The sequence below is a fragment of the Poecilia reticulata genome, linkage group LG18 (genome assembly GCF_000633615.1).
Source record: "Poecilia reticulata strain Guanapo linkage group LG18, Guppy_female_1.0+MT, whole genome shotgun sequence".
Taxonomy (NCBI): domain Eukaryota; kingdom Metazoa; phylum Chordata; class Actinopteri; order Cyprinodontiformes; family Poeciliidae; genus Poecilia; species Poecilia reticulata.
Genome location: NC_024348.1, coordinates 18,178,234 through 18,204,558, shown reverse-complemented (window position 1 = coordinate 18,204,558; position 26,325 = coordinate 18,178,234). Strand labels below are relative to the sequence as shown.

Sequence of the window (26,325 nt, the reverse complement as noted above, 5' to 3'; positions counted from 1 at the left end):
CTCCTAATTTAGAAGTTTACATATAGTTCCTTAGTTTGCCCTTTAGACTGCTGCATACATCAATCACTTAAAAGAAACGTGACTTCACAATTCAACGCCTTGAAATTGGGCCCGTCTCTTTAAGAAGTGCTTACTCTTTCTCACACTCCACCTTCAGGAGATCACAACAATATTCCTCCATTGTGCTGTTAATCGTTCTTTGGAAACCGATGGAAACAGCTACTGCCTGTTTAGTAAACTCATTAGTGCAAGCTTTGACTTCCTGCCTGATGTCTTGAGATGCAGTTTCAATATTTCACCCCAATTGTTCTTTAATCGTGATGTCCTCTGTTTTGTCAAGTGCACCAGTCCCTCCTACTGCTAAGCAGCCATACATGATGCTGACACTTTCTTACTAGCTAAAGCTAGCATCTTCACAAGGTTGCTTGCTTTTGTTATGGGGTTGGTACGTACATTTTGTACAACCACCACCACAGGGAGGAAAACAAGAAGTAAAAACTGAGATGGTCACAAAGATAAATGTCTGTCTAAAGTAAAACATGAAGTTATACTGCGCGTGCGTTGAACATTTAAAATATACTTTGCAAAAACCAAAAGATTCATCTTAAAAGAAACAAGATGCTGCATTCCAGTACAAATGAATTTAGTATTGGCCAGCAGGGGGAGACATTTAGCAACATTTCTTCTCAAATAAGGGCTTCTTTTACAGACTGAACACAAAAACATCAAGTAGTATTGATGCAAACATTCACATTTGAAGCTACAGAGGTTATATTGATATTTAATACTTGATTTAGGTAAATAAAGACCACTTCTGACTCACAAGGACACAAGGTCTGTATCAGATAAATGTCTTAAGTTATCTCAGTGTTACTGAAACAGAACTTGGTTGAAAGTTGTTTTTTTTTGGTAAAGATTATGAAAAATAAGTTGCAGCAATAAAGGTCTCACAATTTTTGGCTGAAACACAAAGTTTTTGATTCAACAACTTAAAAAATACAAACAATTAAAAAAACTAAATTGGCTTTAGTTACATTCTTAAATCTTTGGATTACGATGCCAAAAGCACAAACTGTGATTACTTTCACTAAGGTACGCTGCTGATTGCAGAAAAAAAACCTGAAATGAATGTGGTATAAAATAAGAAACATCTCCAGTTTTCCCAGCGGTCACCGGGCACTACTGCGGCCGCGGGGGCCGGTTGAAGAACGGCTCCGTCTCTGTGGCGCTCGCCCCCGGCTCGCCGAAGAGGGATCCGGCCGGCGTGGGGACGAGCTTTGCCCCCGAACTCTGGCGCTTCTGGACAATCACCAGCACCCCGATGATGAGCCAGAAGAAGAAGTTGACCCAGACCGCTGTCTGAGGAGCAACGTGACACAAAAACAGGAAAACAAACAATCAATGCACCTCAAGCATTTTGAATAAACATGAACGTCAGATTGTGGTGAGATCGGTACCTCTGATTTGTGAAGGTTGGTGTAGATCTTCGTTCCTTGAATTGGACTGACCCAAGTTTTGCTCTGAACTTCGTCACAACTTGAAGACAAAGAAGAAAAAAAAACCTCAGATACAAAGCAAAAGGGAATTTGTACCTCGTCTTTTGTAGAATAGTATGTAGTTTTATCCTAATCCACAAATGATAAACAACTTCATTGTTTTTGTTGTAACACCATTTGATTATGTTTTGTGTTTATTTTGAATGTATCCGTTGTTTAGGTTTTTTTTTTGTTTGTTTGGTTGGTTATTTTATTTTTGTGCCCGTTACTCATTCTCCATTTTGGTTATTTATTGTGTAGATCAATACCTCTTCTTGCTTTTTGTTAGTCTGTAATGTTTGTCCTATATGCACTAATTGGTGATAAATATATATATATATATATATATATATATATATATATATAAACCTCGTCTTTTATGCTCAACTAAATTCTAAATATTACATTTGTAATAGGGTTTTACTTTGACAATATCACAGATGTGAAGTTTGTCAAACATTTGTTTGTATTTGTTCTTCAAATTCATTTTGTTTAGTCAAAAAAATTACATTCACCTGTTAAATTCTGTTATGCTGCGCTTGGCAGTTGGCGGTTACCGTAGCAACCAGTAACTGACAGCTCCTCCCCCCTTTTTTTCTGTTGCCCTTAGTAACTGTGGGGCAGAAGCTTCTGGACTAAAGTTAGCCACCATCTTGATTTATATGAACTAAATTGATTATACAATAATATCCCACAAATATAAATTTCATTCTGCTTGTAATAGTTTTCCCAAAGTAGATATTTATCAGAAATTTACTTTTTTTTTTTTAACTTCATAGAACATTTGTGATAAGTAAGTTTTATTAACCCAACTGAGTAAAAAAAAAATCTGTATTAAACCTATATAAAAGCTATATGAATAAAATCCTCATTTATCAGACAAAGATATGTCTTTTTGCGACAAAAGAAAAGCAAAGTTTGGCTTTTTTGACAGCACCAGTTCAATTTTAAAAAAAAAAAGATATATCTATGATATTTAGAGAGAAAATCTGAAAAATAAAGGTCCAGCTTCCTGTGAAACCTCAGAAATAAAAAGCTGAAACGAGCTTTGCTTAGTCTGTTTTTTCGTGTCTGAGCCTGTCTGGTTTCTGACCAGAGGAGGAAAAGGCGAGCGAGCGAGTGCCTGCAGCACCTTTTGACCCCGGTAACGGTTTGGAGGATGGAGTCGCAGAGCGAGTCGCGGCCGATCTTCAGCATGCAGCCGGTGATGAGCAGGAAGAACAGAAAGATGCCGCTCACAAACACCATCACGTTCAGCCACACGCGCTCCCTGGAGGACGACAGGAAGCAGGAAGAGAAACAGAAAGGAGGATTCAGCTGAGCCTTTAACCACAGTGGAAACAAGATATTTACTCAAGCCAGACAGTAAACCTGCCACAATAATAACAAATTTCCCAGAAGTTACTGCAATAAATGTTAATGTTGTTTTGAGACCATTTTCAAGTAATGTAATATTAATGGCATAATAATGCAAGTACACATTCTCAAAAGATTAATAAACTTTAAATTCTAATGAACATTTAACACGGAACTGGAAGATGTTTTAAATATCCAAAATAAAAATAAAAAAACAGAAAACAAGTAATATGAATTATGAAGTCTCTTCAAATAAAGGGCCGGTTGAGAGTAGGAATGCATCGATTGCAGTTTTCTGGCCAATCTTTAAAAACCTGATCTGCCTATTCTGATTTTGGCCAATACCAATTTATTATTGTCTTAAATGTTGCTAAATATAGAAAGAAAGACGCCGCCATCTTTGATTCTGTACTTTTAAGTCATTTAAGGAATTACTGACTTAAAACAAGCTCCCATATCTGGCTGAAAAGTGACTTGTAAATTAGTTTTGTCTTATTTCACGTGTGCTAAGATATTTGCACTAGAAGCAAGACAAAAAAATTTAATTGGCAGGATTTAGTCTATGTAAACGCATTTCAAATATTAGATATTTATTAGAGTTCTGCAGCCTGCATTCCTGAAACAGCCTTTTCTTGTTATGTCTGTTTGGTTTTGTTCTACTTTTTACGATAATAAACACACAATATTGCAAAAAGTTCAGCATTTTCTAGCTTTGTATATTGTTTGTCCCTGTAGCAATAAGCAGTAAATCAATTAATTATTAAATAATAAATGAAAACGAGCTCAATAATTTCCATTTGCATGCTTGGAAAGTCTTCAGTCTTTGAGCTCTGGTCTCAATTAACTCTGTAAGAACAATTTTGTTTACAGAGACGTCATAAGTCATTGATTTGTTGTTTATTTAAAATGTCTCTCAGATTCAGTGTTAAATGTTTTTTAGAAACTAAAGTTTATTGCTCCGTGACAATGATTTCTTGTATATTACTTGAAATGTTTCTCAAAACAATATTATTGTTTATCGCAATAACTTCTGGGACAATTTATTTATTTGTTATTGTAAAAGGTTTGTTGTTTCTTTAGCGGCAGAAAGTTCCAGAAATGTTACAATCCAAGGAAGAAAAGTTGAGCCTGGAGTTGCGCAAGACACATTTCTTCCAATATTTATCTAGATGCAGCATATCGATCTGTTCCATTTGGAATAAATCATAAAGAAATGAACCTTTGAGACAGTTTTCATAAAAAACGTGTAAATAAATTAGATCAACAACTGCTTTCCAGTTCCTGAAGTTTAAAGGAATACCAACAGGTTAGCTTGTTTTGCTTCATGTGTCACTCCTCTGGTTTGGGCGGTGATTAAAACAATAAAACTGACAGGACAGGACATGTCCTGCCATGTCTCGTCATGAGGACGGACTCTCGTCACCTTCTCATTTCTCCCTCCATGCAGAAAGCGTACACCCAGTACACAGACAGGGAGAAACACACCACCGCCACCATGATGGAAATGGCTGACACAAAGTAGCACAGAGAGGCCGAGGTGGAAGCCTGGACTCCGATGACGTTTCCTGTGGCATTGTAGCTGACGCGTCCATACAGCATGCACAGACCACCGAAGTTACCCTGACACAGAGAGAAAGACAGGTTTGAGTTCACAGACTCAGAGCAAATCTAAAATGTTCACAAGAATATAAGTCTGCAAAGCAGCCAATCCAGGGTTTACTTTCCTTGGTGCTGATTGGCTGAGCCCCCAAGATCAGAAATAAGGAACAGGGTTAGTATAAGCCTGGCGGGCCACCAGGCTTTACTTGCACCCCCACCAGGCTAAGCTTTGTTTGTTTTATTTATTTTAGGGTTTTTAAAACTTTTTAGTTGTTTAAGTATTGTCGATAATGTCTTCCAATAGCACATAGTTACCTAGTAATATTTTAAAATTTCCTCTCAACTTTAAACATTTTTTAACTCAAAAACACTAAAAGTTGCTGTATGATTGCCCTAGCTTCCCTACCACCAGGCTTAGCTAGTTTTATGTGGGATGTTAGCAGATGTTAGCTTCTGTGGTAGTGCTAAAATGGCTTCCAATCTGCGTATTAATGCATATTGAAGGTGCGGTATGTAATTATTATAAAAATATGTTTTTTATGTATTTGTTAAAACTGTTGCCATGTTGTAACTGTGTGTTATGAAACAGATCATCTGTGAAAAGGTCGACCACTGACCTCCTGAGCTACTAATGCTATCTGAAGAAATGCAGCGCTCCCGATGAAAAACAAGCAGTCAGAGCCAGGTTTTAGTGCTGTCAATCATCCTCATGTACTCGCTGCTACATGTGCTAATGGTGGAGAAAAAACTTACCGCTACAGGAAAACTGTTTATCTATCTATTATTGGTAACCATGCTAACTAGCATTAGCATTCACAACAGGTTATGCTAGCTGCAGCAAGAAAGCGACTGCAGGGAGGATGAGCAGCACCACAAGGAGAGGTTATTGGTAGTACTAAGACCCGCCTCCTGGCTCTGATTGGTTGTTTCTAGTTAGCACTAATAGCTTTTTTAGATCACACTAAAAAAACTAAAGAAGCTGGTTTTCTTTAGATAAACACAACAAAATACTTTTCACCAACAGCAAAAGTAATTTAAATTTAACTGCAGTGTTTTATAAAAAGGATCAAATTGGAAAGCAATTTATTTTTAATCTGTTTGTGTGACTGGATTAAATTAACTTTCTGAATATATACTTGTGGTGACATTTGTTGTGAATCCAAGTTATATAAACAAAAAAAAACTTAAATTCAATGCCAGCGAAAGTATTAGACTGAACATATATTATAAACTAATGCATTAATATCCCGAGTGCTTATTGTGACACTTGTCACAATAAGTATTTAATCGATTAATCACATAATAAATTAAAAGAAGCGTGACAATTTTCATTGTTTGAAATGATGATTAATTTTTTTAAAGGCAATTTTGTTTACAGACTTTATTAACCATTTTATTTATCATTTCAGATGTGTGTGGGGTTTTTTTAATTTCTGATTAATTCTATTGATTTCTATTGATTGTTTTTGATGTGTTTAAGATGTCTTCCAATTACAGTGCTGCATTCTTTACTAAATTAAACCTTACAAAATCTCGTATCACAGTTTCTCTGACAATTTTTATTTATTTATTTTGCATTTATCAGATGTCCAATGAATAATTTTTTCTGATTTCTACATTTGGCACCTCCAGAGCTCCATACAAGTGAAAGCGAATGGGCGCGACTAGCGACTCGATCACAAGACTCGCTTATTACTGGCGCACATGTTCACATTTCCTCCAACATTTCTAACGAAAACACACCAAGATAAAACCCGAACATTTAAAACACTTATCAACCGTGATGAACTTGTGTTTTCCTGATACCTACATTAATTTTTTTTTATTCGCCTCACATTTAATATGAAATATTCCTTCATAATAGTTATAAATAAAACCGCAGTTACACTTTAAAAGCTGGGAAACAGGAGAAAATGAAAGTTTACTGATGTGACACCATGGATAAAGTACACGACACTGTCAGAGGGACGTAAGAACGTGTCAAAACTTTAACTAGTTGTGGATAAAAAAGTTAAAAAGTTGCTACAGTGGTAGATAGTTTAGTTTGAGCGAGGCTCTCTCTTTTGGTTCCGTGTTTTCTAAACTTTTTACACTCCCCGGAGCTGAGACGTGAGTTCTCCCGGAAGCGAGAGCGCGGCGCCCCGGTGGAAGCCCCGGTAGATGCGGGGTTTCTCCGTGAATCTCACCTGGACGATGGTGAGGGAGGCGGCGGCGACGATCCCACAGACGAAGCAGCAGGCGTACAGGCTCAGCTCCAGCACCAGCAGCACCGACACCGCCATCATCCACCCCGCGGGCCGCTTCTGGACAGGGACCAATCAAGGCAGCCGCGATGAGCAGGGACCGCTTCCGGGAAGGAGTTTCAAAATAAGAACCTGATTCCTACAGGTGACCGTTAGTGAAAATAAACACTTTCAGGAATATTTAGTAAGACGGTAAATTAATGTCGTTGCAAATGCATAGTAAGTTTCAGCCCCTCAAATTTCAGAAGTTTTTTTTTAAGCATATTTTTTTACTCAGGTATTCAGTTGAGCACTAAAAAATACAAATTATTGGTGTTTTGTGATACTTTGCTTTGTCCACATTTGATAAGGTCTACACATCAAAAGCACACAGGACATTTCTGGTTTATTTTTTCTAGTGCAAATATCTTAGTACATTTGAAATAAGACAAAACTTACAAGTAACTTTCAAGCAAGAGATATAACCTTGTTTTCAGTAAATAATTTCTTATTACAGATTTTTTAAAATAGTTCTACTGGCAGATTATTATACTTATAACATGAGAAAAATGTCTTGCTTTAAGGAATTAAAATAAGCTGCTGAAAAGTTACTTTGAGGTTAGTTTACTTACATATCTGCATTAGGAACTAGACCAAAGATACGTGGTAATGTTTTGTATTTTTGGAAGATCTCACAAAACCCATACAAGCAAACACAGTATAGTTTCAATAAAGCCAAGTTTATCAACTCACCTGTTTGTCAGGGCGTGCCGAGCTTTTATTTTGAAGGTAAAAGTGGTAAATATCCGGTGTCGCTCGCTTGCTTTAACTGTCGAGCCTCCACCGCCACAGTCCTCCAGCCTTCAGGCTCCTTTCTTTCATATGATGTCAAGTTTCATCCTTTCAGTCTGCACAGCCCCGCATAAAGACATCAGAAATCCTGTCTGTCACACTGCAGAGGTAATTCATTTAGACATTTCCTGACAAAAGCGAGCAAATCTATTTTCACCGCATAACCCACTGATTCCAGCTGGGAGGTATAACCTCTAAAAGCTGTGAGAGAGAGCAGGGTCACTGGGAACTGCACTGGCTTTAAGGTTCGGTATAGCAAATGCAGAGTCAGGCGATCAGACTTTGTCATAAGTTTGACCGTTTGAGGTTTCACAGGCATGACATGGCAGTTAGACGTGGCTGCAGATGACTCAAAGTGGAGCCTTTTCTCCTCCGCGAAGCTTAATCAAACCTTGTGACTTCTGTCATCTGACCGGGTCATTTTCTTCTATATATATATATATATATATGACACAATTTTAAATCAGCTAGTGGACCAGAAAGTTTCTCGTTCATTCATTACACTGTAAAACCACAAACTCTTTTGGTCGAGTTTCTAGTGCAAATAAGATCTTGCAAGTAACTTTTCAGCAAGATATAGGAGCTTATTTTAAGAAAATAATTCCTTAATATTGGATGGAAAAAGTCTTAGTTCCACTAGCAGAGTATTTAACAGATAAGGATACATTTTCCCCATATTTTAAAATATAATTTGCCGGTGGAACTAGTACTTTTTCATCACTATTAAGACATTATTTACTTAAATCAGGCTTCTATATCTTTCTGAAAAGTTAATTGTAAGTTACTTATGTCTTACTTCAAGTCATTAAAATTCTTGCTCTTGAAGCTAAACTGTGTAGTTTCGCTAGACTTCAGTATTTGTTTCTTATTTCTACATGCTCTTTAATACCGTTTTTTATTTGCAATTCAAAGACAACATAGACTCTACTGAAAATAAAACACATTATAAATGATCCATCTCCACCAAATATGGGAGTAATTAATTATTGTTTTATTCAATAGTGAATAAAACAACTAAATTCGAAATATTTGTTTACCCTGTAGACAGAAAAATATCTAACTAAAAAACTTAAAATGTTCAACTGTACTAAATTTAGATCTTAGCTTTTGAATAAAGGAAATAAATAGTGTAAATGATTATTAAAGATTCACACTGAAGGAAAAATAAAAAGCTTTTCTGGCATTAGTGGTATATATTATTTAAGGATAAAGAGAAACATTTATTTTGCTTTTAAATGCAATCCATTTTTTAATACATTATTGTGAAAAAGCTACTTGCTAATAGATTTCTTCTGTTTTGTTTTTTGGCAGCAACAGGATCCATCAAGCATTTGGAAAAACTGACCATTGGCACATTGGCATGTTTTCTGTCAAATTGGTGAAAAATCACTCTTTCATCCCTAATTACTGTCAGCATTGCATCTTTTATACAAGTGAATAAATGTATTGTCTTCAATCCAAAGGATTAATCCTTAAATTTGGAAAATGTTTGCCTTTGTGAGTGCTGTTCCCTCTGAATGAGAATCAGCTGCTCTATCACAAGGGTCAAGGGCAGCTGATTTAACTTAACAAATTGAGGAAGATTTCTGTATTTGAGAGATGCGAAAAAGGAAAATTACTTAATTTTGAAGAACAGCTCTGTACACTCAGCAGGGTCCTGTCGGCTGTATGGGAGCCCACCCAACTGGTCTACGTGTTTTTGGACTCTGAAGAGGTGTTGGGAAGTCCTGTTGGGGGTAATTCAGGTGAATGGGGTACCAGAAGTGTAGATAGGGGCTGTTAAGAAGCTCAGTCATCGTGGAGGGACTCATAGTAGAGCAGCTGCTCTTCCACATTGAAACTACAAAAAGGCTTTCTATACTGTAATCATGTGGACTTTTTAAACTCTTTTTCACTTAATTAAAAGAAAAAAAGATAAAGTATTTTTTAAATTGAATTTAATTGAGTCAGTTCAGACTAAAAATGTCACCAATAAGTAAATAAAAAATTAAATCCCTCATTGCCAATGTTGGGTACGGTGGAGGATCCTTGATGCTGTGGGCGTGTTTTAATGTGTTCTACACATCTTTACCAATAAATATGGAAGGTGTTCATGTTGCATATAAATAAACACATTTCATGACATGAGGTTGGTATTACTTTAATTAGCTGATAAGACGTAAAATTCATTGAATGAGGCACAGATCTACAGCAAAGACTGCAGCACATTCTGTACAATGTAAAGGAAAAAAAATAAAAATTACAAATCTGGGAAACACGCACTTGAATACACGTCACAAATAATTACACCAACAAAAGCTATTTTGTTTTCAGATCAAACAATCACAACATACAAGATTTAAAATATAAAACAACCATTCTGCAAAAACCAAAGCTCAGATATTTTAACTTATTTAGTTCAGCTTCACGTTCAAAGAATATAAAATATTTCAAGAGAACATAAGAGAAACACCAGAAACATCAATATACAGCTATGTCAACTTCAATATGTCTGAACAGATTTCCATGTTGAGTACATTTGTATTTATCATGCACAAAAGCTGTACAGTAGTTACACTCCGAGCAAAGACTTTGAAGGATAATCAATACATTTCTAGACTCTCATAAATAATCAAAGATTTGTCCAGCATCACAAAGAACTATTTTCTATGAAGATTAAAAGCTGCTTCAGATGGAGGGAAATTAGTAAAACAGATTCTGATAGAAAATGGACTCTGATGTTTTCCCACTGGATAGTGACGGGATTCACAGGAACATGACGTGTTTTTGTTAATAAATGTTTGTCTTTGAGCTGCAGGAAATCAAAGTCAATCTTTTGAGCTTTTAGAAGAACCAGCCAGGATATTCCCCGCTAGCGTGATCACATCCTCTGAGTATTTTCACATTTTCTAACCTTGAAGCCAGAAATTTCATTGTATTTTGTTGAGACTGTTTGTGACGACACAGAGTCGTGCGTAATTGTGAAGTTGAAGAAATCTTGATATGTGGTTTTCATTTGTCTATACAAATAAAAAATATGTTTGACACACCTGGCTAAAACCCATGGCAACCAAATATGAAGCTATGCAACACAGCGAATCTATGGAAGAGGAAACTCTGATCAAATGAGAAAATGATTAAACTTTTGTCGGTGCTGTGGGTGTTTTAACCCTGACACTTTTTGTGCTGAATGGTTAAACATTGTGACTTTCCATTTTTGCTTAAAAACTGCATTTCAGCGGCGTTGACTTTGTGCCGTCTATCAGCGAAACAATTTGCTATTTATGTAAATAAACAATTTGTGACGTTGAGATTTTATAACAAGAGAGCCTTTAAACTTTTTGTCAAGTGGCCCAAAATGTTAAATTAAAAGTAATCAGTAAGGAAGATTTAAAAAAATAAAATAAAATAGAATAAAGCAAATAAATTAGTCCGATTTTTTTGTTTGTCGTTTGTAGGACGCCGATGTTATTTATTCATTGTCGATCCAAAACAAGATCGACAGTGATGTGCAACTCAGTTGGGCTCAAATGAACAAATTTACAACAAATAAACAAAGCAGGCTGAATACAAATGTATATCTGACTTAATTTGTAAAAACAAATGTTAAACCATTACATTTGACTTCACAGTTGGGCGCTATTTTCTGTTGATGTCACATAAAATCCCTTTTAATTGCTTTAAATTTAATTTTCTCTGGAATAACTTGCGAATGTTTCTCTAAAATTCCAGCTAATCGTCAGTAAAACTCAGCCTCACACATACAGAGGGACTCGTTATGAATCTGTGACAGAACGAACAATACGAGGCTGTGTCAGCGCTCGGTTTCAGGAGAGTTTTATCAAACGTGTAATGTAGAAAAGCTGCGGTTTGCAGCCTGACTGCAGAGGAATGTTTGCAGAAGGAATTCCTGCTTTTAATTCAGCGGTATGGCCAGGATGAGTGCAGTCACAAGACTCTTGTTTGAGCACTTAGCATGTCCACTGTCTGTCCTGTGTTTATGTCCCAAATAATTGTTTTTAACCTCAAACTGAGAACCAGACTCATCATTTACAGCTTGACGGTTTGTTTAAACCTTGATAAAAATGTGATTGAGCATGCAGTGGAGTTCACGTAGAGGAGAAACGCAGAGCTCAGCCCACCGGACAGCCAGGCATCCTGAAGGCATCCGGCAGAGGACTGTCCAGCTTGCAGATGATTTTATATATTCCTTTCTTCCAGCAGGGGTCGCTGTCTCTCCCAGTCCAAATGGCCGAGTAAAACTCCCTCAGAGCCACTTCTGACACCTCGATGAATCTCTCAGGAACCTGCACACAGAAACGGACCAGTCAAAGTCTGTAACACGTACTGGCAGAGGAGGCAAACCCTTAGTTTAGTAGATTATCATTATTTAAAAGCAGCAAATGATAAATAAACAGTAATTCTAAAAAAGTAAGTACACCCTCTTTCAGGGTGATACATTTTTTTATTTATTTAGATTTGAAAAGGTTAAAAAAAAAATAAGTAAAATTCAACTTAAAAAAACACACAACAGATTCCAATAATAGTCATTATTTAGCACAGAATCATTTTCAGTTTGTTGAGGTTGCAAACATGTTAATCAAGTTGCGGTCCAGACTTTGACTGGACCGCTGCTGTACCTCCATTCACTTCTTTTTCAGCCCTTCTGTTGTAGATTTGACTTTGTGTTTGGGATCATTGTCCTTTTGGTCTCATGTTGTTATAAAGAGAAGTTAAAAATCAACTCAGTAGCTACATTTCCAACCAATTGTTGTGATTTATGAGAGAAAATAAAACAGAAAATGTGAATTTGTCACGTTTCTACTGGTTTGGAGCAAATTGACCAGTCAATGTGTAATTTTGAAAAACTTTGACATTTCTTATGACTGTAATAAACAGGAAGTAAAAGCTGCATGGACCACATATAAGAAAAATTGAGAGAGCTTTCCCCTCCAAGCTGGAGGTTTGTACTGAAATTTGCTTTTCAGGTTTTTATGACAGTTTTATAAAGAAAAATAACATATTTCACAGTTTTTTCAAAGCAGGCACTATTTTTAATTTTACATTTTAAAAGTTATTGGTTTTAAATTTTAAATACCAACCTGATTCACTTAAAGATTTTTCCTGACATTTTGCTGTAAATTTGGTGGACCACTACTGCCGGCTAGTGGTGAAAAAAAGATGTACATTTTGTGACAAGATAAAAACGGTTTTAACAGTTTGTGTCCTGCATTTCAACATAACATCTACTGCATAATATTAAAATTTTTAGTCAGAAGTTAAAAGTTTATTTATTACAGACAATTTATTTGAGACATTATTTCCCTGAGTAGAATGAAAATACAACCCCATTTTTCAATTACATTTAAAGACAAATATTTCATTTTATTGGAGATTTTTTCTAATTCAAATCTGTCAAAATTACACACCCAGGCTCAAGTATATATTGAGGCAACCAATATTTAGATAAATGCCACTGAAATTGTACAGAAACAATCTTCTAACAGGATATTTACCCACTCTTCTCAACAGAAATGTTGATGTTTCATTTAAATTGTGGGATTTTCAATAGGACTGAAGTCTATGACATTTTATTGCTTTAACAAGTCAATTATAAGCAACAAAATCTGGATTTTTTGAACCAAAAAGTTTAAAATAATAACTACAACTAAGTAAAACTACACATTAATTGCATAACCAACAAGATTGCAGCAACTGGTTTCTGAATGGTAATTCAACAACAAAACACTTGTCTTTTCCAGCAGCGCAAACGGTGGTAAAACCAGTTAACTAAAGTGCTGGAACTTTCTTTGGGTTGCTAGGTAACGGGCAGAGCTTCACATTGGTTGCTAGGTAACGGGGGCAGTGCCTCTCAAATGGAACTTAATATTTTTGAAACGTCTCATTTTCCAGATCCCTAAAAACACAAACTTGTTGGCAAAAAATAGCTGGATGCTTTTTTTGTTTTGTTTTGTTTTTTTTAAATCACTTGGTCTGTTTTTTAGAAGCAGTTGAGTCCCAAATGGAAGAACAAAAACAGGCAAAATGTAAATTTTGGATATAATTCGACAATAAAAGCTTTTCCTAACAGGACACCGATCCAAAGCACACATCTCAACTGGTTCTTCTGGAATGACTCCATCTCCACTATATGGAAAATATGGAAATTATATGCGCTTCCCTTAAAACTGGGAATGAGCCAATAAAAACCAACTTAAATGGAGTTAATTTAAAGAGTAAATACAATAGGCTGACACATTTATGCCAGAAACTTAATGATTTATGCCATTTCTGTCCTCCAAATATCAGTACGACAGTATGTATGTTTATGTTTTACCGAATTTGGCATAAACTGAAACTTGTGCTCCTACTTTTTGTTTTTTAAAACAGCTGTTTCTCATACACTCATTCCCTCCTGGTGACAGATGGTTGAAATAAGTCAGATTCGCATGACAAGAATGCCTACACGTCTGTAAACTTCTGTACTGATCCTGTCCTGACCTGGTAGACGTTGCTCTTGTTGTAGTGCATGTTCAGGATGCGGTACAGCTCCGTATCTCGACCCACTCGCAGCTGATTCTCTCGGCCCAGACGAGCTGTGCCGTCCCTGCGTCAGAAACATCCTCAGTTTCATTCATCCCTTTTACAAACATTTATTGACTTGAACATATTAGAACACAAACGATCTAAATGAGCTCAAAATAATCAAAGTGTCAAGCAACACAAATCATTTTCTCTGTTTTCATTTGTTGCCATGTGAAGCTGCTTATGTGATTAATGGTATGAGAGTGAAAAGAGCTATAAAAACCATGTTTATAGTTACTTCTAAACACATTTAAACTGGATTATCTTCTAATGCAGGGGTTTACAAACTTTGTTCATGTGGGTTTAAATGTTGAGTCAAAAGTACTCACAAGAAAATATAGAAAAGGAAACTAAAATTAATCAAATAAAGTAGTCCAATTTTTTTATTTATTTATTTTAAGGAAACTGATGTTATTCATCATAGATGCAAAACATAAAAATGTTTCATCTAGTTTTCAAATTCTTTTGGGTTCGATTAAACAGATTTATTCTCAGTTATATAAAAACAGGATTTGGCCCATTTTCTTTCAAAACACATACTATGTTTAGCCAAATTTAACAAATCATATAAAAGCTGATTTAGGTGCAGCAAAATCAAACATCTCTGGATAAACGCAGTTCTACTTAATATAAACGCCTAGCTGAAAAAAGATGAATACTTTGTGCTGGATTTAAAATTTTTCCATTTCAAGGAAATTATGTCGGTAATAATTTTATTCTATTCTATATTTATTTTATTTTTATTACTAAAAATGTCCGCCGGTGATGGACGGGTCAAATTTAAATCAAACTGCAGTAACTGAGCCGCACTTTGGTCACCCCTATTTAACATATATCTATATCTATACATTGTTCCACTCCGTTTTGTAAAAAATATAGATCATTAAATTTGTAAAAAAAAAGATTAAAATAAACACTAGCAGACTCTAGTGTAGATGGAGTAAATTCGGGGCAGAGTGTAACTCACCGAGTGAGAGCGTCGCGGACCGCCTGGCGTGCAAATCGCTCCATCTGGATGTAGAAAAACTCCCTGAAGTTGCTGAACCATTTAATCATCTGCGAGGTCACGCAGCGGTTAAACTAGACAGCAGGAGAAAGACGCTTATTAGCTTTATTTATTATATCATAATATTTTTATTTCATGGGTTGGACAGACTGCAAAACAATATCCAGATTCAATTTATTTGAAAACGATTAACAAACCAGAGAGCAGCTATTTTTGGTCTGTACAGTTTGAGTTTGGCCAGGCTGCGGCTGCGGCTGCTTTATGCTGCTGGGTTAGCTGATGACACCTGTGCTGGCCGACCCTGAAGCCACAAACTAATTAAGGTCACAGCTTTGATCCCTCTGCAGAACATTTAAATAAGTGTAAAACTAATTCTGCCTCATTGCAGCAGCTCACACGTAATAATCTAGAGAAACCAAACATATGGGTTCAGTAAATTCATTCAGTGGGGAAGAAATTGTAAAAAATAGTTGGAAATCATTCTTTTTTATTTTAGGGATTGAATCAAGGCTCCTGCTGTCACCATGTGACTTTTTACACCTCTGTTAAATACAGTTGGTGCTGTGTATTTTGCTTCTGTCCAGACTTTTGTTAAACATTGTGAAAACATGCACAAATTGCTCTGAGATTTAATTTGCAGCACCGTCTTAAAACCTGACAGATAAAACACTATCTGTGCTTCCTTTTCAAATGTGTGCAAAACTTTGTCAATTTTCCACTAACGTGGAAGAAAACGCAATTTCTAAACTAACGCAATTAAAATCACATTTGAATATGTTTGCTCATCCGATAAGTCGTTAAAAAACATGACAACCGTCTTCCTCTAACCACCTACTGCCAGTAAAAACAGCAGGTTATTAATCACATGGTTGTTGATCGGGATTACCGTATCTAATCTAATCTAATTTTGATGCAGCTGAAAAACCAGCTCATCTTTTTTATGGAAAAACGTGTTGTTGTTTTTTTTAATGTTGATTTTCCACTGAACAAATTTATTTTCATAATTCTAATTTGTGTAGTTCTATGTTCAATGGAGATGCAGCTACTGTGAACATGCAACATAATGTACAACGTTTCACTCTTAGTATAAGGTAGCAGATGGATTCAAATCCTTCACTCAGGGCCACACATATCTAGGATAATATAGGGTTTTTGTTACGTCAAGGCAATTACCTCTAAGTTTTCAATCAAGCTAATAAATGTGAGAAATCTATTTGAAATGCTTTAAAAGCATATCAGTTTGTAAAAATCCATATTTGGTGATTTTACATAATGTCATTTTTGCATCAGGGGGTCCAAAATGAACCTGTTCTAAATGTAAACTAGTTGATGTATCCAGATGGAAAGCACCATAAATATCATTTATATATTAAGACTCCAACATTGAACTTTAATACTGCATTCACTCTCCTCTGGGCTGATTGACCTTCCTATCAATAACTGAATATTCAGTTTTATATGTGGATCAAACATGAATTAAGACTCTGACTCTGAACTTTAAATCTATTTACATTGTGGTCTAAAGAGCAATTAAAATGAATATATAAAGGCCATCCTTTGACTGAGACTGAAAGACTCAAAAGATAAGGCCAGGTGGTTTTATTCAGGGGTGGGCACATTTAAGCTAATATGCTAATAGTGAAAATAAGTTTTAGTTTAGCATTTTTGCTATCCTTTGACATTTTTAGCACATCTAGCTACCTCTAAATTATTTTTTCCAGCTAAATCCCAAATATACTTGGATGTTTTGTAAATATTCTGTTGAATAAAGTTCAAAATCTTTGTTGAAGTTTTGGTTATTGACCATTAAGAGTTCTTAGTTTGTTAGACATTTATATCCATGCTCTTATTTTGAAGTGGGTGAAGACTGCTTACACGGCAGTTCCATTTCCTCTCTTTTTTCCTGCAGTAACTGTATTTTAAACCAGAAACATTCAGGAACAAAATAAAACATGGACAGCAGCAAACAATATATAAACATACTGTAAATACAGTATCTAAGGGTAATATAGAACACACAAAATTACAATGCAAAAGTTAAATTGTTGTTCAATAGTTGTCTTTCAAGGTCAGATATAGCTTGAAATTAAGTTAGCGCTTTAGCACTAGCTTCCACTAAGTACTGTGTTGGTGTGATGTGTTAGTGTTAGCAGAACTAACTTTTTAGTTAGCTAGTTAGTGGTGTGACATCCTATGATGTTACATGATGGTAATGGTAAGAAGATATCAATTAATTCACACATCAAAGAATCAACCTGTGTCTGATAACGTGAAGAGAGCTACAATTCAACTCTGAGCAAGAGGAATGTTTTAGACATTTTATCACTGGCAAAAATGTCAGGGTTGTTCACAGCACACGCAGTTTCTGATAGGTTTCATCGACCTGTCGACCTCGCTAACAAAAGTTAGCAATTGGGTAAAATAAGCGCCAAGTATTTTCTGAATAGCCAAGGGTCCAAACCCTCTGTACGAAGCAAAGCGTAGAACCAGGGGCTGGTTTTTACCAGGACAGAGAGGTACAGATCATTTTTGTGTCTTGTACAGGAGCAATAGCAGAGCTGAGAAACAGGAAGATAGATGGATTGGAGTCTTGTCTGAAATAAAGTAAGCACTGCTCTGATCTGTCATGGTGAAGAAATTGCGTTGAGCAGCCACTACCCTGTTCGGGGAACCGAGAGAGTTGGTTCGAGTATGTTTTAAAATCCCTACACGGGCTCCCTGTAGCTCAGAGAATAGACTTTAAAATACTGTTGTTAGTTTATAAATCACTGAACAGCTTAGCACCACAATCTGCTGTTGTATCAACCTTACAGACCTCTCAGGTCTTCTGGTTCTCCTCTGAAAAACCAGAACCAAATATGGAGAAGCAGCATTCAGCTTCTGTGTACCACAAATCTGGAACAAACTTCCAGAAAACTGCAAAACAGCCGTAACACTGAGTTTCTTTCAAATTTGACTAGAAATCCACCTGTTTAGAGTTTCCTTTGAAACATAATTAATGAAACATTGACCAAAATACTTGATGCGTATTGACGATCTTGATGATGGCGCTTGTCAAAATGTAATGTCTGTTACTGGTTTTCACAAACGTTGACTGTATGTTGTGTTTATGATTTTTTATTCTTGTGTTTTTATGATTAAAGCACTTTGAACTGCCTTGTTGTGAAAATCAATAAAGTTTGTGCTATACAAACAAACTTGGTTGGTTGGTTGGTTGGTCAGTCGATGGCTTGGTTGGTGGATCTTCCTTTACTGTACCGTGTGACCCTGTCTTGGATAACTAGGGACTATGGACGGATGGATCATTGAGGCACATTTACCTTGACATCAGGGAAGTAGGTCTTGAGCGTGTTGGAGCTGGGGTACCGTGTGTAGAAGAACATGAGCTTGGCTTTCTTCAGATGGCAGGGAGACAATCCCTCCTGAGCGTAAACATGACACTGGTTAAGGACAAACATGAACAAACACAATCCTCTCTGTTATTCCTTCCCTCAAATGACAAAAAGGATATCCCGCCGGCGGTCAGGTAGAGCTCTCCTCCGTCCATTCCTCCACCTCCTCTGATGCTGCCGTCTCCCCTCACCCCCCTCTCCCTCTCTCTGACTCCATGGCGAGTCAGCGACGGGTCCAGGTGCCCGAGGAAAGGGAGCGGAGGGAAGGAGGCGTGAGAGGAGAACTCCAGGAAGGGGTCAGAATTCAGGTAGTCCTTCCGAGACGGAGCGAGATGCGGGAGCTGTGGGTGGTGGAGTGAGCGGGAGAAGAGCTGCTGCATGGAGTAGTGGAGTAATGGAAGAGGAAGAGGCGGAGGTGGAGGAGGAGGTGGTGGAGGTGGTGCAGGGAAGGAGGATGATGAGGAGGAAGAGGACGATGAAGAGGGGTGGAAAGAAGTGGAGGAGGAAGTCTCTTTGGGCTGTGAAGCTGGAGGCAAGAGTGGAGGGTGAGGAAGAGGAGTGGGTCGGGTCAAAGAGGGGTGATGAAGGGGGAGATTTGGGTGGGAGGAGTTGATGCTGGTAGAGAGTGGCGGTCCGAGGAGAGGGAAGGTCTTCCGCGTGTCAGGTGACCTGTGAACGGCCAATGGCATTGCCAGATCTGGTCCAGGAGGAACCAACTTCTTGAGCTGCTGCTCTCTGTCTCCGTCCTCCTTCTCCTTCATCGGTTCCTCCACTCTTCCTCTCGTCAACAGTCCCATCCAGCCGTCCCTCCCCTTCCCTCCGTCCTGTGCCTGATCAGATGGGTGGAAGGAGATGGCGGCAGGCTGGGAGGAATGGTCCATCATCTCTGTGTAAAGACGAAGGACTCGGTCAATGACTCGCGCCACGGCGCTGCCCAGCTCCAGCTTCAGCGCCTGAGCAAACTTCTGTCCTCCCTCCTCATCCTCATCTTCAGTGCCTCCATCCCAGTCTCCCCTGGTCAGACCTCCGCACTCCAGCCACAGTCTTGATCCCTCCATGATGCCCTCCATGTCTCCTTCTCTTCCTCTCTCTGTCCGTCTTTCTCTGTCTTTATGCAACTCGTCTTTCCGTTTGTGGAAGTTGTCAAAATGGGAAACAGAAAGCAGGGAGAAAGATTCCTTCTCCATCTCAGCGCCATCAATGTCCTCTTCATCAAACATCTCTCCTGTGACGTCTTCCTCATCCTCCACCGTCCCTTCATCTCCATCACACCTGGTTCCGCTTAGGCGCTTCGTTTTCTTCTCCTCCTTCTCTGCCTTTTCCCCAAACGCCCTCCAGACTTTCTCCTGCAGGGCCTGCAGTCTCTCCCTGGCCTCCTCAAGCTGCTCCTTCAGCTCCTCCCTCTCCCGTCTCCTCCCCTCTCTCCTCTTCCCTCCGTCCTCCAACTCCTTATCTTTCTGCCTGCACTCTAGCTTCATCCTTTTCACTTTCATGACATCTTGACTCCACTCAGCCATGAGGGCGTTGTCGTTGCACTTCCTTTTCACCTCCGTCAACTCGTCCTCTCCCTCCATTATCCCCTCTTCTTGCTCTATTTGAGTGGCAGTCACTTCGTTCTGGTTTGCAGTCAGGATCCTCCGTGGACCTCCTCCCGGCTGGAGGAGATGGTGGATGAGGGGGAAGCCAGGGGGTCTGAAGCCGGGAGCGGTGTGGACTCCAGATAGGTCGGCGGAGGAGAGACCGGGAGTAAAAGTCCGTATCTGGGGGGAGGAGTCATCGAAAAGGTCTGTAGATGAATTCATCACTGCAAAGACAACCACAGAAAATTTGTGTTGATAAGTTTGTATTTTAAACAGTTTTTGTTGTTCTAAAAATGTAAAAGTGACAAAACTGGTATTCATATCCACTACTGCACGACTATTGCAAACTTCAGTGTATATTATAAGTGATATAGATTAACTAAATCACTTATAATCAACTATTGTTTTGCGGATAAATTGTATAAATTTATCCTTTTTTGAATAAAAGCCACTTGAGGGTCTGAAAAGTTGCTAAATATAACGATAAAGTGGATAAGTTGGCAACAGTGCTTCTCATCCTGACCACACTCTATCTTGGTCACATCCCTTTGTGTTTCTTGGCTCCGCCCACTTTCTGTAACTTTCTAAATCTGCCAGGGGGCATGGCTTAGGCTTTAACAAGGGGGCTAGTTACGTTTTTAAGAAATAAAAATATGAAAAGTGTTCAGTTTATCAATATTAAACCCACTAAGTTAGGGGTGATACATTAATTTTTGTTTTGGGCCAAATCAAAATTATGAATACTCTTAAAGGGCCAGTTGTGCCAGAATGCTGACAAAACCTGCTCACAAACTGTTAAAATATCAATGAATTCTTGAAATGAAATATTATTGAACATCTTTTCGGTCCCTCTAGGTTTTTGTGATTCTTTTTGTGATTTTTTTGCAATAGAAATCAAAGTGTTTGTGGTACTAATTTAGAAATATTTCTACTTCTTTATGATGGTAAATAGACTATAATCTGACATCAATTTAGGCTGAGGTAGCTGTTTAGAACAAGTAAGAAAGTTTTTGACAATTTCTGAGAAAAATCTCTAATAAACTCTCAATTATGAAGTGCGAGGATTTGTTGACAATAATTATTATTGTGGAATAATAATTATTGTGGAATTATTATTCCACAATAATTCTCAAGAAACTGGAGGGACTGATTGATATAATTTAGCAGTAGACAAATAACAACTGCAATGATTTGATTAATACCAAAATATTTAAGCACACTTAGTGTTTAATCTATGATGTAGAGGGCCACATAAAAAGCTATGGCGGTCCAGATTTGGCCCACGGGCCTTGAGTTTGACACGTGTTCTACGTCAATGTTTTCTACAGCGACCTTTTGTTGATAATTCAGTGATCCATCTTTTGCCCATTCTTGACAAAACAGTTCAAGCTCAGTCAGATTGGATGGAGAAACAGGTGGTCTATTGGATTTTGGGACTTTGACTTTCTGATGTAAATTATGCAATCTTGTTGTATGTTTGTCGTTCTGTTAAAAGATGAGCCTCCGCCCCAGTCCCATGTCTGTACTGTTTCTAACAGGTTCTCTTCCACCTTACCATCAACTCTTGCTGAACAAATGCATGCTAACACCATGATGCTGCCACCACCGTGTCCCACTCTTGGAATGGTGCTTTAAATGTGGATCAAAACTTATTGTTTTGGTGTCATCTGACCAGAGCTCCTGAAAACGGGATGTTTTTACTAATGAAGTGACTTCAGACTTTTGAATAGTTTCCTGTGTGGTGTTTATTTGCTTGGTTTGGTCCTTCTCTGCCAAAGTTATTCAGATTCCAAAAAGATGAATAACAGAAACTTTTTGATTGTACTCACAATTTTTACTAGAATCTCTAAATAAAAAGGACTAAAAAATTGAAAGCATTGACACTTTTTTTTATAAGGATTATTCTTACAAAAGCAAAATGAAAGCGGTCTTTTACATTTCCAATGTCACATTCAAATTAATTTCCTTGCCTTTCAGAGAAAGAAAATATCTCCAATGAAAATATGTTTTTAATGTGAGATTTGGTGAATTAATCTATTATTTCACTGTAACATGGTCAGAACATGAATGCTCAACTAACCTGAACAACAAAACAGGCCACTGATCGGTCAAAGGCTGCAGCCTTGTCCACTTGGATCTTTATAATGATGATCTGCAAAAATTGAACAGGAGGGAGAACTTTAACTTTAACCATCCTTAAAGATGGATGGATGGATGGATGGATGGATGGATGGATGGATGGATGGATGGATGGATGGATGGATGGATGGATGGATGGATGGATGGATGGATGGATGGATCATCCATCCATCCATCCAAAACTGGTGTTATGTGCTCAGAGCACATAACACCAGTTTTAAAGTCCCTACACTGGCTTCCTGTAGCTCAAAGAATAGACTTTAAAATACTGTTGTTAGTTTATAAATCACTGAACGGTTTAGCACCACAATAAAGATCTGTTATTGCTGCACCAACCGTCTAGACCCCTCAGATCTTCTGGTTCTGGTCTGCTCTGCATCCCCAGAACCAGAACCAAAYGAGGAGAAGCAGCATTCAGCTTCTACGCACCACAAATTTGGAACAAACTTCCAGAAAACTGTAAAACAGCTGAAACACTGGGTGCCTTTAAATATCAACTTAAAACCCACCTGTTTAGAGTTGCTTATGGCTAAATTAGGTTTAGAGTGCGGGTTTTGATGTCTTTGATGTTTTTAATGTTTTTATCTTTACTTTTCATCTAGTTATTAACTTATTTTTATTTCTTTCACACTGTCTATGTGAAGCCCCCCCGGAAAACGTCCCAGTTAAACGAATCTATATCTAGGGGTGTGAGAATCCTTGTTAAATGACATCTTAACTAAAAATCTGAGGTGTGAGACGTTTAACTGAAGTCCTACAAGGGGTGCGGGTTTTAATGTTTTAATCTTTAACCTCTTTTTTTAAAATTCTCTTTGTCTTTCTGTTTATTCAGTTAGCTGTTTTTATTTTAATTATGTACAGCACTTTAAAATGCCTTGCTGCTGAAATGTGCTATACAAATAAAATTTGATTGATTGATTGATTGATTGATTGATTGATTGATTGATTGAAATCACCAACAGAATCATTTAAAGTCAAACATCCAACTTCAAACCCCAACCTCATAATCCAAGATGACCGCCACATGCATAAACATAAAAATTGCAGATCATGAATATTATTTGTACTTCTACCAGGTTATATCTGATTACATTAGTCACATAGTGTCAGTGAAAGCTTTGCTGTGCTGTGTGAATATTTTTCAGATGCATCTTGTTATTGGCTTGTAAAGTTAATCATCGCTAGTTTGGTCCTCACACTGACAGAGGTGAGTTGGGTCTGACGTCCTTCTGAGTTTCATTTTAACCATGCTTACCAGCTTCAAACGTAAATATTTTGCAGCTTGTTTTTGTAGTTTTTGTTTGTTAAGGGTTCCTTGAACACGTTAGAATAGGTCTCTGAGCTATACCAAACAGTTTCATTACAACTGTGCACAAAGCGTTGAGTTGGCCCCGCACATGAAAATAGCTGCAAACAGATGCACAATTACACATTATTCATCTTTGAAAAACATTAGTAGAGCTTCCTACACAACCAACAAGAGTGCAGCAAGTTGTTTCTGGATGGTAAGTCAACAACAAAACGCTTGTCTTTTCCAGCAGCCATTGTACAGCGCATACAGCAGTAAAACCAGCTGACCAAATGAGCTGGAACTCCACTTTGGTTGCTAGGTGACAGACTGGGCTTCACTGGGGTTGCTAGGCGACAACACAGTGCCTGTCGTGACTTAACAATATGGAGGTTTTTTGAAATGCTTTATATTCCGAACGCCAAAAAACAGCTTGCTGGGTTTTTTGGGTGTGTGGGCTGTTATTAGAAGCAGCAGAAATCCACATGGAAGTATAAAAATGTGCAAAATGTGAATTTTGCAAAATAGGTCTTCCTTAAATATTTGACATGTTGCACTCAAATATCAGTTTTAAACTTTGGAATAAATATGAAACATATTGATGGGGTTTTTGTGGCCTTTATTGACATAAGGAAGAGAGAAAAGTTTCAGAGTCAATAATCGAACCCAGAACGACTGCGCTGCAAACTATCGCATCCGTAAATACGGTGCCTGCTCTACCTCTACATCACAAGATATATTTATTGTTAAGCAACAGATTTGTATCAGGCTGAACAGGAGGAACCAAAATCAGATGTAGGGCAGAGAGAAAGAGGTTAACAGCCTGTGGGTCAGGCTATGTGCTGGTAGGGCACCGGGTAACATCTGGCTCATGATCTCTGCCTCGCATCATCCTCCGGGTTTCTTTCTATACTTCCTGTTGTGCTTGAATCCGTACTCCACAACCTAACAAAAACTGGAAATAACAACAACATAGGTGTGTTTTTAGATGTTCCAAATAATAAACATCGGCTTATTTTCACCTTCCTTTGTACAACGGGGCATTTTAAACACAAAGAACCGGTCCTCATCTGTTTTTTACTAACCTAACCTCCCTCCCACTTTTCCCCCCCTTTTCCTTCCTCTGCCATCCTCTCTTTTCCTCCCCCTCAGTGTGTTATCTGTTTGGGCAGGTTGTTAAGCTCTGTTTGATCAGAGTGTTTATCGTCACACACACTTTCACCATCAAAAAAACGGGAAAGAGGCTTGAGAGAGGGCTAACAATGGTCAACTGTCCTTGTAGAGTGAAATGGAGTGAGAGTAGTGTGAACAGCAACACCCATAATCCACTTCAGATAGATCGACAGATAGACAGATAGACAGATAGATAGATAGATAGATAGATAGATAGATAGATAGATAGATAGATAGATAGATAGATAGATAGATAGATAGATAGATAGATAGATAGATAGANGATAGATAGATAGATAGATAGATAGATAGATAGATAGATAGATAGATAGATAGATAGATAGATAGATAGATAGATAGATAGATAGATAGATAGATCGCCCTGGTGCAACATGAACAGAATAATCCTCCTATAAATAGCTAAATATCAATTATTCAAATGCCCTCTCCTCTCCGCTATAATACAGCCCAGATGGCAGGCCGACCAATGCGCTTATATCAGGGACAGATTAGCCTTTCAAAGCCAGCGGAAAGCTGCACAAAATATGAGCCTTGAGCTACAAATATGAGCGCTATTAACCACCAGATTAGGTTTAAGAATATGGCACTGCTGGAGCAGAAAAAACTAGCAGCACAGTGATTAACGTGCCTAAACCGGGGATGTTAATAGACCTAATGCATGTTGGGAAGACTTCCCTATCTGCAAATTTAAAAGTAATTATCAAATCGACTGGAGCCGTCAGTTTTGTAATGCAAAAACTGGCTTGAATAAAACAACCTTAGGAAATATCTAAGAGATTTGATAGTCAAAAAAGTCCATTTTGATTGTTGCATTAAACTACAAATGGAAATATGTTTATTTTAATGAAAAACAAAACAGAATTTCTGGTAAAAGTTCACTTATTTTAAATAGTAAAAATAAACTTTCATTACAACTAAAATAAACATTGGTTTTAAAAATCTTCATATAAAAATAATTTTAAAAAAAATCAGATTGTAAATATAAGCACCCTATTGAGAGAAATACATGTTTTTTAATTTAAACATTTGTAAAAAACAAAAATACTAAAAATGGAGAGGGGGTATTAACAACATTCACAGTGGAAATTACACATATATTAAGTAACTATTGGTATATAATTCACATATAAAATATACGTAAGCTCTGACTACAAATACATATTTTTTTAGAACTCAAAAGTAAAAAAAACTTGAACTATTTCATGACATTTACACAGTCAATAAAAAAATTCAAAAATAATTCCAGCTTTTGTTATATTTTCATATTTCAAAATAATTTCTGCTTACAAATAGAACGTTTTCATACAAAACATAATTTCAAAAATAAATTCAAAACATTCATGTTGCAAAGGTTATGTTGAATATTTTAACACACACACAGTATTTACTTTGTCATTGGCTCAAAATATTTAAACTCTAAACATTAATATAGAGTATACGAGTTTAATTATAAATAAATAAATGTTATTTTGTTGTATTATATTTATAGTTGTATTTAAAAGTATCTATCTATCTATCTATCTATCTATCTATCTATCTATCTATCTATCTATCTATCTATCTATCTATCTATCTATCTATCTATCTATCTATCTATC

At 37.2% G+C, this 26,325-nt stretch overlaps 2 protein-coding genes across 3 annotated transcripts in view; both read right to left on the bottom strand.

Annotated features, from left to right (window-relative positions):
* Positions 1–556: 556 nt before the first annotated feature.
* tmem179ba (transmembrane protein 179Ba) lies at positions 557–7,806 on the bottom strand. The gene is made up of 6 exons (XM_008435902.2): positions 7,466–7,806; positions 6,677–6,872; positions 4,315–4,511; positions 2,668–2,805; positions 1,458–1,536; positions 557–1,359 (listed from the first exon to the last, which is right to left on the bottom strand). Exons 2-6 carry the CDS (start codon positions 6,773–6,775, stop codon positions 1,180–1,182), a joined length of 693 nt encoding a protein of 230 aa, XP_008434124.1. The 5' UTR covers positions 6,776–6,872; positions 7,466–7,806; the 3' UTR covers positions 557–1,179.
* Positions 7,807–10,949: 3,143 nt separating this feature from the next.
* The window catches only part of prox3 (prospero homeobox 3), a 16,323-nt gene continuing 947 nt past the window's right edge, over positions 10,950–26,325 (bottom strand). Inside the window, exons 2-7 of one of the 2 annotated variants that reach the window (XM_008435899.2) lie at positions 22,187–22,258; positions 18,646–20,330; positions 18,455–18,562; positions 15,096–15,208; positions 14,045–14,150; positions 10,950–11,850 (exon numbers count right to left, since the gene is read on the bottom strand). In XM_008435899.2, coding sequence (XP_008434121.1) covers positions 11,677–11,850; positions 14,045–14,150; positions 15,096–15,208; positions 18,455–18,562; positions 18,646–20,328 — 2,184 coding nt within the window. In that variant the 5' untranslated portion in view covers positions 20,329–20,330; positions 22,187–22,258 and the 3' untranslated portion in view covers positions 10,950–11,676. The remainder of the gene's footprint in view (positions 11,851–14,044; positions 14,151–15,095; positions 15,209–18,454; positions 18,563–18,645; positions 20,331–22,186; positions 22,259–26,325) is intronic. The other variant, XM_008435901.2, reaches the window with a different exon arrangement.

Coding starts and splice junctions, on each gene's coding strand:
- tmem179ba (XM_008435902.2), bottom strand. CDS start 6,775: ATGATGGCGGTGTCGGTGCTGCTGGTGCTGGAGCTGAGCCTGTACGCC. Junction 1,537..2,667: donor ACCGTTACCGGGGTCAAAAG/GTGCTGCAGGCA, acceptor TTTGTCTTCAAG/TTGTGACGAAGTTCAGAGCA. Junction 1,360..1,457: donor CCAACCTTCACAAATCAGAG/GTACCGATCTCA, acceptor GTTGCTCCTCAG/ACAGCGGTCTGGGTCAACTT.